General features: G+C 38.7%; 1 protein-coding gene across 1 annotated transcript in view; it reads left to right on the plus strand.

Moving 5' to 3' along the window:
• DCDC2 (doublecortin domain containing 2) overlaps positions 1-8,216 on the plus strand; it is a 55,155-nt gene extending 46,939 nt beyond the window's left edge. The window contains exons 11-12 of the mRNA XM_053951650.1: positions 6,366-6,704; positions 7,973-8,216. Coding sequence (XP_053807625.1) covers positions 6,366-6,704; positions 7,973-8,080 — 447 coding nt within the window. The 3' untranslated portion in view covers positions 8,081-8,216. The remainder of the gene's footprint in view (positions 1-6,365; positions 6,705-7,972) is intronic.
• Positions 8,217-14,110: the final 5,894 nt, after the last annotated feature.

Here is a 14,110-nt window from a genome sequence, read left to right on the forward strand (position 1 = left end):
TATTGTTTGTCTGTGTGAGATAGGGAAACTTACTCTGATTGGTTCCTTGCAGTTCAGAATGAGAAGGGAGATCTTTCCTTGGTTTCTGTGGTGCCTTGAGAAGGCTGACCTAGAACAGAGGCTAGACAGACTTAAAGAATAAAGTAGGTGTTTATTAAAAGGCCTTAATGGATACACCTTGGGGTGTACAAGAGCACTTTCTCAAGGTATCATTGGGTGACTGTGATTTATGAAGCTGTAGTAGCAATGCCTGACTTTGTCTTTAAAGGCCTATGTGGACAACAGTTGAAGAGCCTTCACTTTTTCTGAGTGAAGTGCAAATCTCTTGTAAAACTAGTTTTGATACCACTTTGAAAAAAGTTTCCTCTGTGTAACCCTGTTTTCAAAGATTTCAGCAATCCTAGAGCAGGCAGTTTCTCAAATTGCGTAACTTACTTGCTTTAACTTGCATTTTCGCAGTCTCAGTAGGACACTTTTAAAAATGCTTAACAATGTTCTCATTATCTACAGGTATGCTCAGCAGATCATACTAGGAACTGAAGTTTTGGCAAATTTTATTGAAAAATTTGCATGCAAAATATTGTGGGGGAAAAATAAATGTAAGCGTCACTGAAGTAGATGGGAAAAAGTATTTTTGACTTAGTAACATATTAGAAAATATTTTTCTAATTTTATGATAAGATGGTAAAATCTTTGAATGGTTTGGGTTGAAAAGGACCTTAAAAATCATTTCATTTCAACCCCTCTACTACAGGCAGGCACACCTTTCACTAGACCAGGTTGCTCAGAGCCTCATTATCCTGGTCTGGAACACTTCCAAGGATGGGGCATCTGCAGCTTCTCTGGGCAAGCTGTTCCAGTTTGTCACCACCCTCACAGTAAAGAATTTCTTCCTTATAGCCAGTACAGCCCTGCCCTCTGTCAGTTTGAAGTCATTCCCCTTGGTCCTGTCACCACATGCCCTGGTAAAAAGATCCTCTCCAGATTTCACTAAGGCCCCTTTCAGGCTCTGGAAGGTGCTGCGAGGTCTCTCTGCAGCCTTCTCTTCTCCAGACTGAACACCCCCAACTCTCTGAGCCTGTCTTCGTAGGAGAGGTCTATATCCCTCTTATTCTGAGAGCCCCAGAGGGCAGTGCTCAAAGATGCTGGCTTCTCTATCATGGCTGCATTATGATTAAAGAATGAAGTATGCTTCCAGTTACTAGACAATGAAACCAGTGAACTAAGTTTGAAAAGCTGTTTTTCTATACTTCAAGTTCTTATTTTCCATTAATTCTAGTTGGACTTCTGGGTGCTGTGACATTATGAAAAATTAGACTCTGTGGATTCAGGTGCTGTATGTGCTGTAAAAAAAAAATGACACCCATCTCATAAAAAAAGTTGGAGTTTAAATGTCGTGGGGATAAAGACTTTTTGCCTTCAGGAGCAACAGTGCATTTTGTGCAAATATGGGAACTACGTGGGAAGTGTAGGACAGTTGAACCTTAACTATCCATTTGCTTGTTTTTAAGAGCCTGGGTTTTGTAAATGATGTGGAAGAGAAGAGGGCTGCTGTCACTTAGCAACACTTTCTGGTTCAGGAACAAAATGTTTCGCTGTTGGAATCTGTGCAGTGCCCTTACAAAACATTCCTGAGTAGGAGCAGGGGAGCTCTGTTCTGGAGAGCTTTGGTGCAATAGAAGTCAAGTGTTTCTGTTGCTGCATTTGTAAGATGTATTCATGCTGCTCTTCACGACCATTAAGATTTTTGTTATCTACCTTATTGTTTGTCTGCTGTGACCATTAGCCAAGTAAACATTTCCAAACTACTTCAATAAAGAAAAGTTATGTTTTATATTAATGGTACAAAATAATTTCTGCCTTAAATGATTTGTGATACTGCACTTTTCAGTATCAGTCATGTACAAACCTTCTGAGAGGTTTGCATTAGCATCCCTAGAGGAAAAGAAGCCTAATGCATCATTGTCTGAAGATTTCCTGACTTACCGCTTTTGAGCTCTTAATGAATGATAGCATGATGAGTGTAATTAGAATGCGTCTTTCTGTTTTAAACACTCTGTTTTTGCTGAGATAAAAATACTGTCAAGCAATCATACTTCTTGAATGCAAAATGAAACTGGGTCTGTTTCTCATCAACCTGTTAGTTAAGTCAGGAGGTTTCCAGAAGGCGAGCTGGGTCCATATTTCCAGCAAGAAGCTGAGAACTGCTTCAGTTTTTCTGCATGCCTTTGGTTGAATGTGCTTTTCAATGTACATATACAAGTCTTTTGTCAGTGAGTCTTTTTATTGCTAGTCCATGACAAGCAAAGAACTTCTCACAATTCAGACAGATATGGTTTGAAAACTAGTTCTTTTAAGTAATGTGCTTTCAAGCATGAAACTGCAAAAGCATCACCTTTGCTTAAAAGATGAAGCCAGCAATGCAAAAAGGAAGGTTACTTCCTATTTTCTTCCAACCATTCAAAAGGAAAAATTACAAACCTTATTATGATTAATTCTAGCTATAGGAGGAATGGGGATAATCTAGCACAGTGACTGGAAAAGCTCCCTGCTCTAGAACTCACTTGATTGTGAAAATTACGTTAAGGAATAGGAATGCTTCTCCAGTCCATGTTCAAGTTGTGCTGTTGTTTTTTGAGGTGTGTAGACAGTACTAAACTAATGCAGGAACATTTATTCTGTAATTCATTACAGTATCCATGTTCAGTTACACTGGGCTACAACTGGCTGGTTGTTATCAACAGGAATTTTTGATGTGCCTTTTGTTCTCTGTTATGATCCTTGATATCCTTATGATAACTGTGTTACATAGAGGTGATAGAGGCACTCAGCCTGGAAATATATCCAGAGCTGTTTCTCTGGATTTGATATGCCCTGAGCTTTTATAAGAACCACAGACATGAGGGACAACTTCCTGTGAGCCAACACAATGGCCAAAGGCCGAACTCTTGACTTCTGAGCAACAAGAAGAGCAGTCCCACATCTGTCTTGGCTATCCATCCAGTTCATTCCATTCAGGAAGTTCTGGCTGAGAATATTTTGATTATTTAAAAGGTGACTGATGAAAAGCTAAAAACTAAGATGGGAAATGTCACTGCTTCCACATCAGTAGGTTGTTGCTGACTTGAGTCTGATAATTTCTGCAAGGATAGGTAGGTCTCAGTCAGCATACCTGTTTTGCTTTCAGTGTGCCCATCTTGGTTTTTTCTGACTGAGGGAGCACAGTTTGTGGTAATTTTGGTGCATATATAATAGGCAATTTGTGCAGTTGTAGGTGGATGTATGGCTGGACTGCATCAAATTCAATGAAAAGGTTCCCAATGACTCCAGGGGACTTTAAATTACATCCTGACCCACCAAGTACTTCAATGTAGGCTTTAGTTCACTAGTTCAGGATCATTGCTATCGCTGAAACTGTTCAAGAAGGTAAAGTTAAGCATGTACATAATTTACAGGCTTTGCACTATTAAGACCTCTGTTTTTCTCCCTTTTTCTTTTTTCTTCTGTGCATGTATATATGCGGATAAACATTCCCTAAATATGAAAAATCCAAAATTTTCTACGTATGTCCCTTTCTCAGTGAAGAAAGCGTCCTTAAAATAGAGAATGCTAATTTATGCGTAGCGAGTAGGTCAATAAGATCTCAGTAGAAAGCACCACACTTTTTTATGTAAAGAGCAATGTACTATTTGGTGGGTGATTCTGGCCTTCAGTTTCCTCCCTACATTCCTGTCTTAGGTCTGCTGTGCAGTCTGAAATGCACAGTCAGTGGTCATATCCACATTTGAAAGGCTACCTTTGACTCTGCATGCAGAGAGAACCATACTACATTTCAGATTACCTTGTGAAAAGTTTTTTACTCTGAATCAGTGTTGATTTTTAACTTGTTTGAAATGTCCGTTCTTATGCAGTGTAGCTTGAAAAATGAAGAATGTGTTTTGCTTTCCAATTATTAGTTGAAAACGTGGCTTTTTATTTTTGTCTGTAATAATAATGACATTGTAGTAATATGCTCAGCTATCTTGAAATTTTCAGTTACTATAAAACCATTATACTTGCACTGATGGGAGTTTTTCTACTCATCTCATTTTTATTATTATTTTTCTTGCAATTTAGCTTGATTGGTCAAGTTAAATTAGTTGAAATTTGAAAGTTATTTCATGCCAGTACTATGCTCTGTGAGCTTTCAGTGAGTTTCTGGGTACAGTTCAATAATGCTGTGTTTATATTCTATGTTGCTCAGATTTAACTTCAAAAATTTGCATCCATACCTATTTTAGACAGATACAGTCAAATGAGTCTAGCTAGTATAGCACTTAGAAAGTCACTGTCCCTCAAATGTCCATTGTGCTTCCATGCCAAAGACTGCTTCCACAGCAGTGAAACCAGTTAAAGCATTGGGATACATATGTTTACGCCATGTTGTAAAGCCTACACACTTCTGCAGTCCAGAATGAGCCACCATACTAAAGACATGCAGGCAAGAGCATATATTCACTTCTGCTTGTACCCACTACCAAAAAGCTGGAAATTGTAATGTCTTGGATGACTCCAATAGTTAACTGAGAAAGTATGTGTTGACTTTTCTTATCCTCTCTTCATTTAGTGTATGTAATGTCATAGCAAGCAGGTGTCATTAGGTAAAACCAAACACACGTTTAGCTAGTGGTGTTTGGTGCATGTAATTTGTCTCACCCTCCCCTGTTTGTGGTCAGAAGCCAGAGCTGCTAATTTCCTTAGCAGACTGAAAGAAAATTAGTAGATAATATGTCCAAGAGTAGCAGGTAACCTCTGAGAATTTATGGATCTACAGATTCTTTTCTATCTTTATGTGCTGCAGGGTACAAAGTTTGGATCAAGTTTGCTTTGGATGGTGCCTTCTTTGAAGGTTTCTGTAAAGACTTGGCTTGTTAAAGTTTTATTTTAGTGGTAATAAGGCCAGTTTGATGTTACTAGATGAAAGTGAATCAGAAAGGCTTGAGTAAAAAACACAAAGAAATGACCGTACTTCAAAAGTCACTTATGGAGCCATTTTTTACCTGGTTGTGTACCCATGTAGTATTCCTGGTAATTCCATATTCTGTGAATTATTGCAACACAATAACTTGTCCTTTTTGCAGCTGTGCCAATATGGCATTGTGCACTAGCATAATAAAGTTGTCTTATGTTGCTTCTTAGATATCAAAGGAAAATCAAGATGTTTCATCAAGAGGCTTCAATAAATTCTTGATCTTACTGAACTGGCTCTTATTAATACATTGAAGGTGATGAGAGAATTCTTTTGAAATGTTATGATTAGTAAGGAAAAGAAAATTTTAGAAGACAACTTACTTCTCTTGTCACAGATAGCTGCTTGCATAAAGGAGACACTGAGGACAGTAAAACTCCAAACAGTTTTGATTAAGGATAATCTATTGCTCTCAGCTTGTCTGCTTTAGATTTAGAGTCTGATGAGGCTGGGTGGGAGGCAGATACCTTGTCACTCCAGTGGGATTTTTTCACTTTATTTTCATTCATACTTCAGCACAAGTAAGTAAGTAATCTTGGCAGGTGGGAACACTGGTGGACTGAATAAGTCAGGTAACTCTTCAAAGCTGAAACTGGAAGGCAAATAACAAAGACCAGACAATTTGTGCATCCATCTCCCAGGCTGTCATGAGATGATGCTGCCAGCAGCTTTATCCGTAATGAGTTTCTGATAACTCTTCTACAAGGTGACACAAGATCTTGTTCCTTCTGGCTGCTGGTCCAGTTTTGATAGGAAAAAATTGCTGCCAAATGTCCAGCAAAACCTAACCAATCCACCCTACACAGGGATCTTTGGGAAGGAGAATGATGTCTTGGAAGTGACCAGTGATAGGTCTACCTCATCTCTCAAACTACTTTTCTGGGTATTCAAAGAAGACAAGACCGATGGTCATGGCATGGCCTGGTCCATAGGTAAAATGCTTCTTGGGGAACAGTTTGTGGGCTAGTAATACATGGTATTTTCTTGTTACAGGACTTTATAAACAAGTATGTACTAAATGCTAGAAAGTCAGAGAACCTGGAATAGATGGAACAGAGTAAGCTGTTGCTGTGTCTATTAAATTTAGCTCATTCCAGTTGTTTTGAGTGTGGTCAAATGGATTAAACTCCATGTAATAAATTTAAATCTCACCAACACATTTTGGAAATGAAGAATAAAAGGGCATTATGTGGTGTAAGTACAGGAGCATAATTGTCCACGTAGACAAACCTCAAACTGGCATACTTATTACTCAGTAATGATGTATTTGGGAATTTGATGTCTGTCATGTTTCAGAATTGCATGGAGCATTCTGATTTAAAATGCCTCATAATGCTGCTGCTTTCCCTTTCACCAGAGACCAGCAGAAACAGTAGATGAAGAAGAAAATGTAGAAGAGGAAAATGACAGGGGAGAGGAGGCATATGGAAGAGAATATCCAGAAGTGGCTGGAGAGGAAAGTGGGGAAACTGTTAAAGAAAGAATTGAAGTGGAAAAAAACAAAAAGAAATTAAATGAAAATTATGAAGATGAAGCAGGAGAAACACAGAATGTTGACCAAGCAGAGGAAAAGGAACTTATCCATTTAAATGGCAAAAACAATGAAGGAAATGGTGAGGGAATGGAGCATTTGAACTACCAAGGTACTCTTCAGCCTGAAGAAGAAATAAAAGAGGATTCTGGCAGTCAGAGCCAGGTAAGTGTTTATTCTTTCAAACTGTTTTTCTTATGTTATTGTTCCTCATTCATCTCAGCCTTATGCTTCTCATCTGGTCTCTAACTAGTGAATTTCTGATAAAGTACTGAGACCATTTATGAGAACTTCAGTTTGTGGAAAAGTTGTTTTTCAGCTGTATAGATCACTTACATCAGTAATTACATTATATGCCCTCCAACTGAGAGAGCAGATGTTTCTCACTATTTGATGAATCTGCATCTCCAACTTTCCTTAGTATGCTGAATTTTGGAAAAAATAATGAAAAAAATTATTGCAGTTTCCAGAAAAGCAGAATAATTATATATTTCTACACTACTTTGTCTTTTAGGACAGAGCAGAAGGGTGTGTTCATGATACCAGTGCCTCATTATTTTGATGAATTGACTTTCACAAAACTTGCATTTCATAAAGAGCTTTTGCCATTGCTTTGTGGAAGTTTCATCTCTTCTTAGAAATTGAAAAATACAGTGGGTATGAACAAGATGCTTCAAAGCAAGGGGCTTTAGTCAGTTTAAAAGCAAATATCCTGTTAATTTAGGATACATGGTAACATGCTGTTGACTTAGATGGAGGGATGCAACCCACATAAAATAAGAACTCCCCTGACTGTCAGATGAACTGACCAGCTCACAGAGAGTGGGAAACAAAATGTTTTGTTTGATGGGGAGAATCCAGGTCTGGGAAGAGTGGGATTCATGAGTGTCAGAAGCAGAGCAAATTGCTGCACATTCCATTCCTAGAGGCTGCTGAAAAACAGTCTCTTCCTCTGCTTCCTGTGACACTGGAAATGGTTTCTTGCACTTTGCAACTGGGCTTTCTTCTGTTCCTGTATGACACACAAGAATATTTTTTCAATTGAAAGAGCTGAGTAACATGACATTTCTTGGTCTCTGAATTTATTCTGTGCTTCATATATTTGATTTTTTTTTGTTTGTTTTAGGTAAGTTGAAGTTATTTATAGAAATGGAGAAAGTGAGTGGGCATTCACTTTAAATGCATATGTGGGTAACTGGATGCTTGATGAAAGAACTGTAGGGGGGAACCTCTAATGTGAGTGCTTTCTCCTTTGGAAGATATATAAGTGTAAAATAAATGAAAATTTTAACATGATCACTCTTGGAAAACATTTTTTTTCATATTAAGAATACCTTGTGGAAATTTTAATATGAGGTGCTTAATGCTGTATTGAAATGAAGTGAAATCTTTGGTACCTGTTGACATTAATAGTGCCTGTCCTTTTTCCTGAGGTTGATCCTGGTCTTGAAAAAACATCCACAAGTCCAAGGATGACAATCACCAGCCCACAAGAAAGTGAAAAGAATGACCAGAGCAATGACTATGCAGCAGTTGCATAAAGAAGAAAAATATAATGAGCAAAAAATGAAAAAAAAAAGATAAGACTTCAAATAAAGGGTTATTTTTTGTGATTGGTAAGGAAGGTTGAGTACCCATGTAATGGGTCATGAGATGATGATGCTCTACGGACTGATGAAAAACAAGCGTTTATATCTACTAGAAGAATATAGAATTATTTTTACAGGGTGAGATTTTATGATAGGATTTGAGGGGGGAAATACAAGAGTACTTTATAGTAGTATTAGAAATAAATGAACTATTCTGTGGTGTCAGATGGTTAGCAGCAATAGAACAACCACAAAAATTACACTGTTCCAGGGAAAGGAAAAGAGACCCACCCAGATTCAATGTCAAAATTTCTTTGTCCATTTGTTCATGAAAAAAACCCTAATTTTTACCTTTTAACTAGGACATGTGTAGTTTTTCCCCTAAAATTCCACACGATAGGTATAATTTCCAGGTATAACATTAAGACACATCTAGAATATGCTCCTCAGCTAATGGATTTATGCTCACAGAAAATGGTTTACTATAATTAGGGACCAGTTCAATGTTACTAAATAGTCTATTTTCAGTATATTAATGAGAATTATTAGGTTTTGCATGCATATATAGCACTTACTTAGCACTATGAATACATGTGGACAGCTTGTTTCCATTTAAAACTGAATTTTTTTTTGATTGTCCTGCACTGATTCACTAAATAGTGGATTATTGTCATCGTGAACAAAAAACAAAAGAAGAGTACACAGTAAATTAGTTTATAAATTTGAATTTGAATGGATTTGTAATTCAGTCTAAGAGAAGCTTAATTTATTAATGAAACAAAAAAACCCACATGCCTGGATTCAGACTGAAATTTCCATGAAACCGTTGCTGTTGATGGAGACATTTTAATATGTGAGACACCAGGATGAGCCCACCAAGCTTTCTGTAAACGTCAGGAACAATTATTGCATTTATGAACCCATTGCATAGCCTTAATGGTTGGAAGTGTGTCATCATCCTATTGAGCAAGCAAGCCGTCTCCTGATAGGCTGTGGCTTAATATGCATTAGTAAATAAGGCATTGATCCACAGTATTAGTTCTCTTAATGACACTGATTCCATTGCTCTTACCATTTCTCTGTTAGTAATGGGAATAATTTGTAGTTCATAGAAACACAGCCCTGAGCATAATTTTATTAATTATACAAAAGAAATAGTGGGTTTCCTTATTGTTAATGCTAGTAAATTATTACTACAAGAAACTTAATGTCATTTTTGTTGATTTCAAGCCATTAAGACAAGAATTACATTTATGAACAAATTGAACTTGAAGCACTGTTCAAGGAATGTGGATAACCACTTGTCATAATTGAAACTCAAACAAACATCTTCCCTTCTTCTACTAGTTATTAAGTATATTTTTCCAATGTAATAGAAATTTGTAGAGATCCTTCAGCATATTTCTGTGCTTTGGCAATGTAAGTATAAAAGACATGTTAAAATACGTATGAACACAGAACAGTTTGCCCTGTGGCATCTCTGATTTCTGATCTGTGAAACCTTCTCAAAACCTTCTGTCTGTGAAACCTTTAGCTTCTGTTGAGCTGTCTCACAAAGATTGAAGGGAATATTGCATTTGTGATGAGTTCAAAATAAGCTCCTAATTTAGCCAAGCTCTTCAGCAAAGTATGCATGCTTCCTTTTTTTGTGATAGCAATTAAGCCTATGCTCAAATATATTTGATTTCTCTGGGATTTAAAAAGACATTAAGCAGAAGTAAAAACCAACCAACTCTTCCCCCCCAACAACAATAACAACAAAAGCCTGAAACAGAATGGATAAAATAACTGTGGGTGATAGTGAGGTAAAATGACACAGGTGCCTTTATTGTTGGTTTCTATTTATAGCTTCTGAGTGCCAGCAGTTTCTATAATTTCTTTCCTTTCCCCAAAAGTTCGGTATTTTCAATGCTGAAATGGAAGTCTTTCAACTTACAGATATCAATAGGAATATTTTAAAGGATTAAACTAAACCCTAGGGAAAAGTAATGCTATCATTTTCCTTCATAGGAACAAGAAATTCTTGTGAGTGTTACTCAACTTTGAAAATGTTTCCTCCTCTGTTCTCTTGTAATAAAGAAAGGATACATTTCTTCAGAAAAGCAAATCAGACTGTTTGGAAATAGAGATATAACCATTTTATCATTCACCTTGCAACACTGACAACATGAATTTTGTATCAGGTTCTTATATTTAGGGAAACTAATTTATGCCTAACAAATAATTCTAGTAGAAATTAAACAGGAATGATACAGGTGTTCTTGCTAATAGTTTCTCTGTCATGATCTGCTGTGTGTGATGGCTTAACTCAGTTTTACCAGAGAAATACATTATTTTGTAAAGTTTATGTAATGTTATTTTATTAAGCTTATGTACAACAATTCTGAGGGTTTTTTTAAGAATTCTTTTATTGTTTTGCTTTTATTTTTAAAAACAATTTGCTATTAAAGAGAACTTGTACTGATATTCCTGTGTTTTCTCTCATATCAAGGCCTGTTTGATGTTAAATCTGTCTTTGGGTTACTGACTTTATAAATTTGGTGATTTTGCAGCTGATAGGATTCTCCCATAACGAAAACTTTAAAAAATATCCCCAACAAAACAACAACAAAAAACTGATTTGGTAGTTTTCCTATTGCAACTGTGAAATATGTTGACAATTTTGCTGATACATAGCTATAAATGGCGCAGTTAAACTTGCTCAGGGAGTTTTTTAATGTCACAATTCAGGTTAGGCCTGGGTTATTGGTATGTGGGCACTGTTCAGGCAATACTCAGCAAATGACAAGAGTTTTATCTGTTCACTGGCAATTCCTGGGAAAATTACCAAACTTCTACATGTCTCCCTGCAGAGATTCCTAATTTCAGCAAAGCATTAAAGCATAGGCTTAAATCCCATAGGACTGCAATTTTCATTGAATTTTAACTAATGCTTTGGTGCCTTGACATGTTGGAGCCAAAATAAAGTTAGTCTGTGGGAAAAAATGGGTGAAAATAAGGAAAATATAATTCCTTCTCAGTCTCATATAAAGTACAGTGAAACAAACCTGTGTGAAGAATAGAACAGTATGAGTATTCTGATTATTTGAAAATACAGGGAGAGGATTGTTGCTTGGCTATTTTGATTGATTACCCCAAATGTACATTAAAATAACCATTAGATAATAAATATAAATACCAAATGAAGTATCTCCAGGAAGGGTGTGTTTATTAAGTAGTTACAATCAGAATGATTGAATGGGATGCACTCAAGGATGTTTTGTTCTGGGTGTCTGACAGCCTTCAATCTAAGTTTTAATCAAAAGAAGTGCTGTGGACATGACAATAGACAGTGGAGCCATCTGCTCTCTGTAGATTATTCTGTGTGCACGTTTGTATCCATCAACTTATAGATGTGTGTGAGTGCTGAAACTGAAGGCATTTGCTGTGTGCTCACACACACTGCACACATAACTCATGTGCATATTAATAGTTTCATTTTCTTACAGTGTTAGAAATGGGAAAATATTATTGGTTGTAGCTGAAATTTGATATAATTATACAAGATTATATAATCTTACATACATCAAAACCTAGTAATAACCTCATAAAAAGGGTGACATATTTTCTTATGCTGTGTGTACACTTCAGTGCTTTGCTGAACCAAGCTCAGAATTCTTGAAACACTGAAGTAAAAAGGAAATATTGGCCTGGGAGCTACTGGAAGCTATGGGGGCCATAAGGAAGTGGACAGGATTTGGAAAATTCAAGAAAGAAAATACAAGTCTAGAGTGCAACACATGACACCAAAATACTGAAAGGTCTTTAATATTAACCTGGTGAGCAGAAAAGTCCCCCAGCATTGTCAGATGAGGCTATCAGAGGACATTGCTTGGGACTGTCCTGCAAGAACCAGACTGTGCTTAAAAAGCCACAGATGAACCTCCTCCATTCAGCATCTACAGCCTGAGTGTGGCAGAGTTGGGTCTCTCTGCCCTCCTGAGCTCTCTGCCCTGCAAGGCAGGTTTTTCTCCCCAGCACTGCCAGCATGGATATGGTGGTGTTCCAGGTGGCTCCCAACCCTCTCCACTCCTTCAGAAACACTGCAGGACCTTTCCTCCCTCCCTCACCCCTCCTACACCAGCTCACCCCACTGGCTGCACATTCTGGGGGCACAGCCCGAGGAGGGTGAAAGGCAGCACTTTGCACCTCTGCCAGGCCCTCCACCAGCCTAGGCCAAGGGATCTAGGACATGGAGGTGCCCCCATCCCTCCCTGCTGGCAGGCTGGCTGCTCCCTGGCCAGGCTCTGCATATGGAAATCATGGAGTGCATGCCTCCTGCCAGCACTGCTTCATGCCTCCTGCTGTATCTGGTGGCTGTTGGCTCCGACTGACCCACCTTCCAATGGGCACTGGCATGGAGCTGAGGAAGGCACTGGCACATTGACTTCTCTCCAGTATGGCCAGTGTCTGTCTTGTGCAAGCTGGACACAGATGAGGGGAAAGGTCACCTCCCTCCACCTGCTGCTAGAACTTTGCCTACTGCAGCCCAGGGTTCCGTCAGCCGCCTTTGCCCCAAGGGCACTTTGACACCTTCAAATTGGGGCTCATCCTCTGGTGCTCCATGACCCAAGTGTTTGCACAGTTGCTTCAGAGCTGGCTGTGCCCCAGCATCTGTTGCTGCAAGGGTTTGTCCCTCCCTGGTGTTGGAGACTGAAATATTATAATTTGTGGTTTAAACATCTTCATGAATTACTTTTGCCTATTGTAGCAAAACTGTATAAAAGCAGCAGAGAAGACCACCATTCCCTGACTAAGGCCCTGCACTGCTTGTTGATGGAAATAAGATAAAGTGACTCAGGTCTAGGTTGGGGGAAGAAGAATACATTCACAGAGGGATCAAGCTTGGCACCCTCGAGGTGGAGACCACAGCCCCAGGGATATCAGCTGCCAGACTCAAACAAACCCCTACACCAAAGGAGGGTGCGAGGAAAGGTTTTGTGTGGTAAAAAAGCCTCTAGCCAGAGGCAGTGAACACCCATCCTCTGCTGTGCAGAGGAGCTCAGCTCTGGGGCCCCTTCACCCCAGGAAAAGCCACATCCACATGAAGGGCAGCAGAGGGGGTGTCACGGCCCATCAAAGGTCCCTCCGCAAAGGAGTCTCCAGATCCTGCACCAGAGCACCGAAACATGACACAACAGATTCACAGTGTTGCAAGGGACAATGTCAAACTGTCTCCCTGCATGGGAGGTACGTGGGCATTCCCACCTGGCTCAAATATATAGTAATCCATTGAATTCTATACTTTTCAGCAGCAGGAGGTGGGGAACCCTCACTACCAGATGGAGAGGAGCAACGAGACGTTGCTGGGACCCTTGGGAGGGTGATATGTTCCTACCTAACCCAAGTCACTCTCCCCCTGTGTCACCCCCACCCTCTCCCTCATTTTCCATTCCTTTCTTTATTTTTCTTTCTCTTTGCCTCTTTTACTATTAAATTAAATCTATCAACTTTTTTGGCACAACATCTAACTTCATTTGGTTTTAATCAAGCTTTGGGGTATATTTTGAGCCTTTCGGGGTTTGATCCATTTTATTCACAGAGACATTTCTTTCTTGGCTCCTCTGTGTTTAAACTGGTTTGTAACACCTGGGTGCAGTACTTGGCTCTTGCCCTGGTTGAGCTGCAGGCAGTTCTTGCCAGCCCCTTTCTTCAGACCATCAAGGCCTCTCTGCTTGGCAGCAAAGAGCAGTTTGTACTCACCATTTGGAATAACGTGACTTCTTCCCCATAGTGGAGTATAGTGTTGAGACATTAAACAAAAGGTTTTATAAGGATCTAAGGGAAAGTACATTTCTTAAAACTCACTGCATTGCTTTCAGATCTTAGTTTAGGGCTATTCTTGTTTTCTTCTTTCTCATCCTATCTCTATCAGAAACTAAAAAAATCCTGTTCAGATTTTAAGATTTTAAATATGAAACCATTTATGTTTCCTTCTTCTCC

Source organism: Vidua chalybeata, chromosome 1 (genome assembly GCF_026979565.1).
Source record: "Vidua chalybeata isolate OUT-0048 chromosome 1, bVidCha1 merged haplotype, whole genome shotgun sequence".
NCBI classification, from domain to species: Eukaryota; Metazoa; Chordata; class Aves; order Passeriformes; family Viduidae; genus Vidua; species Vidua chalybeata.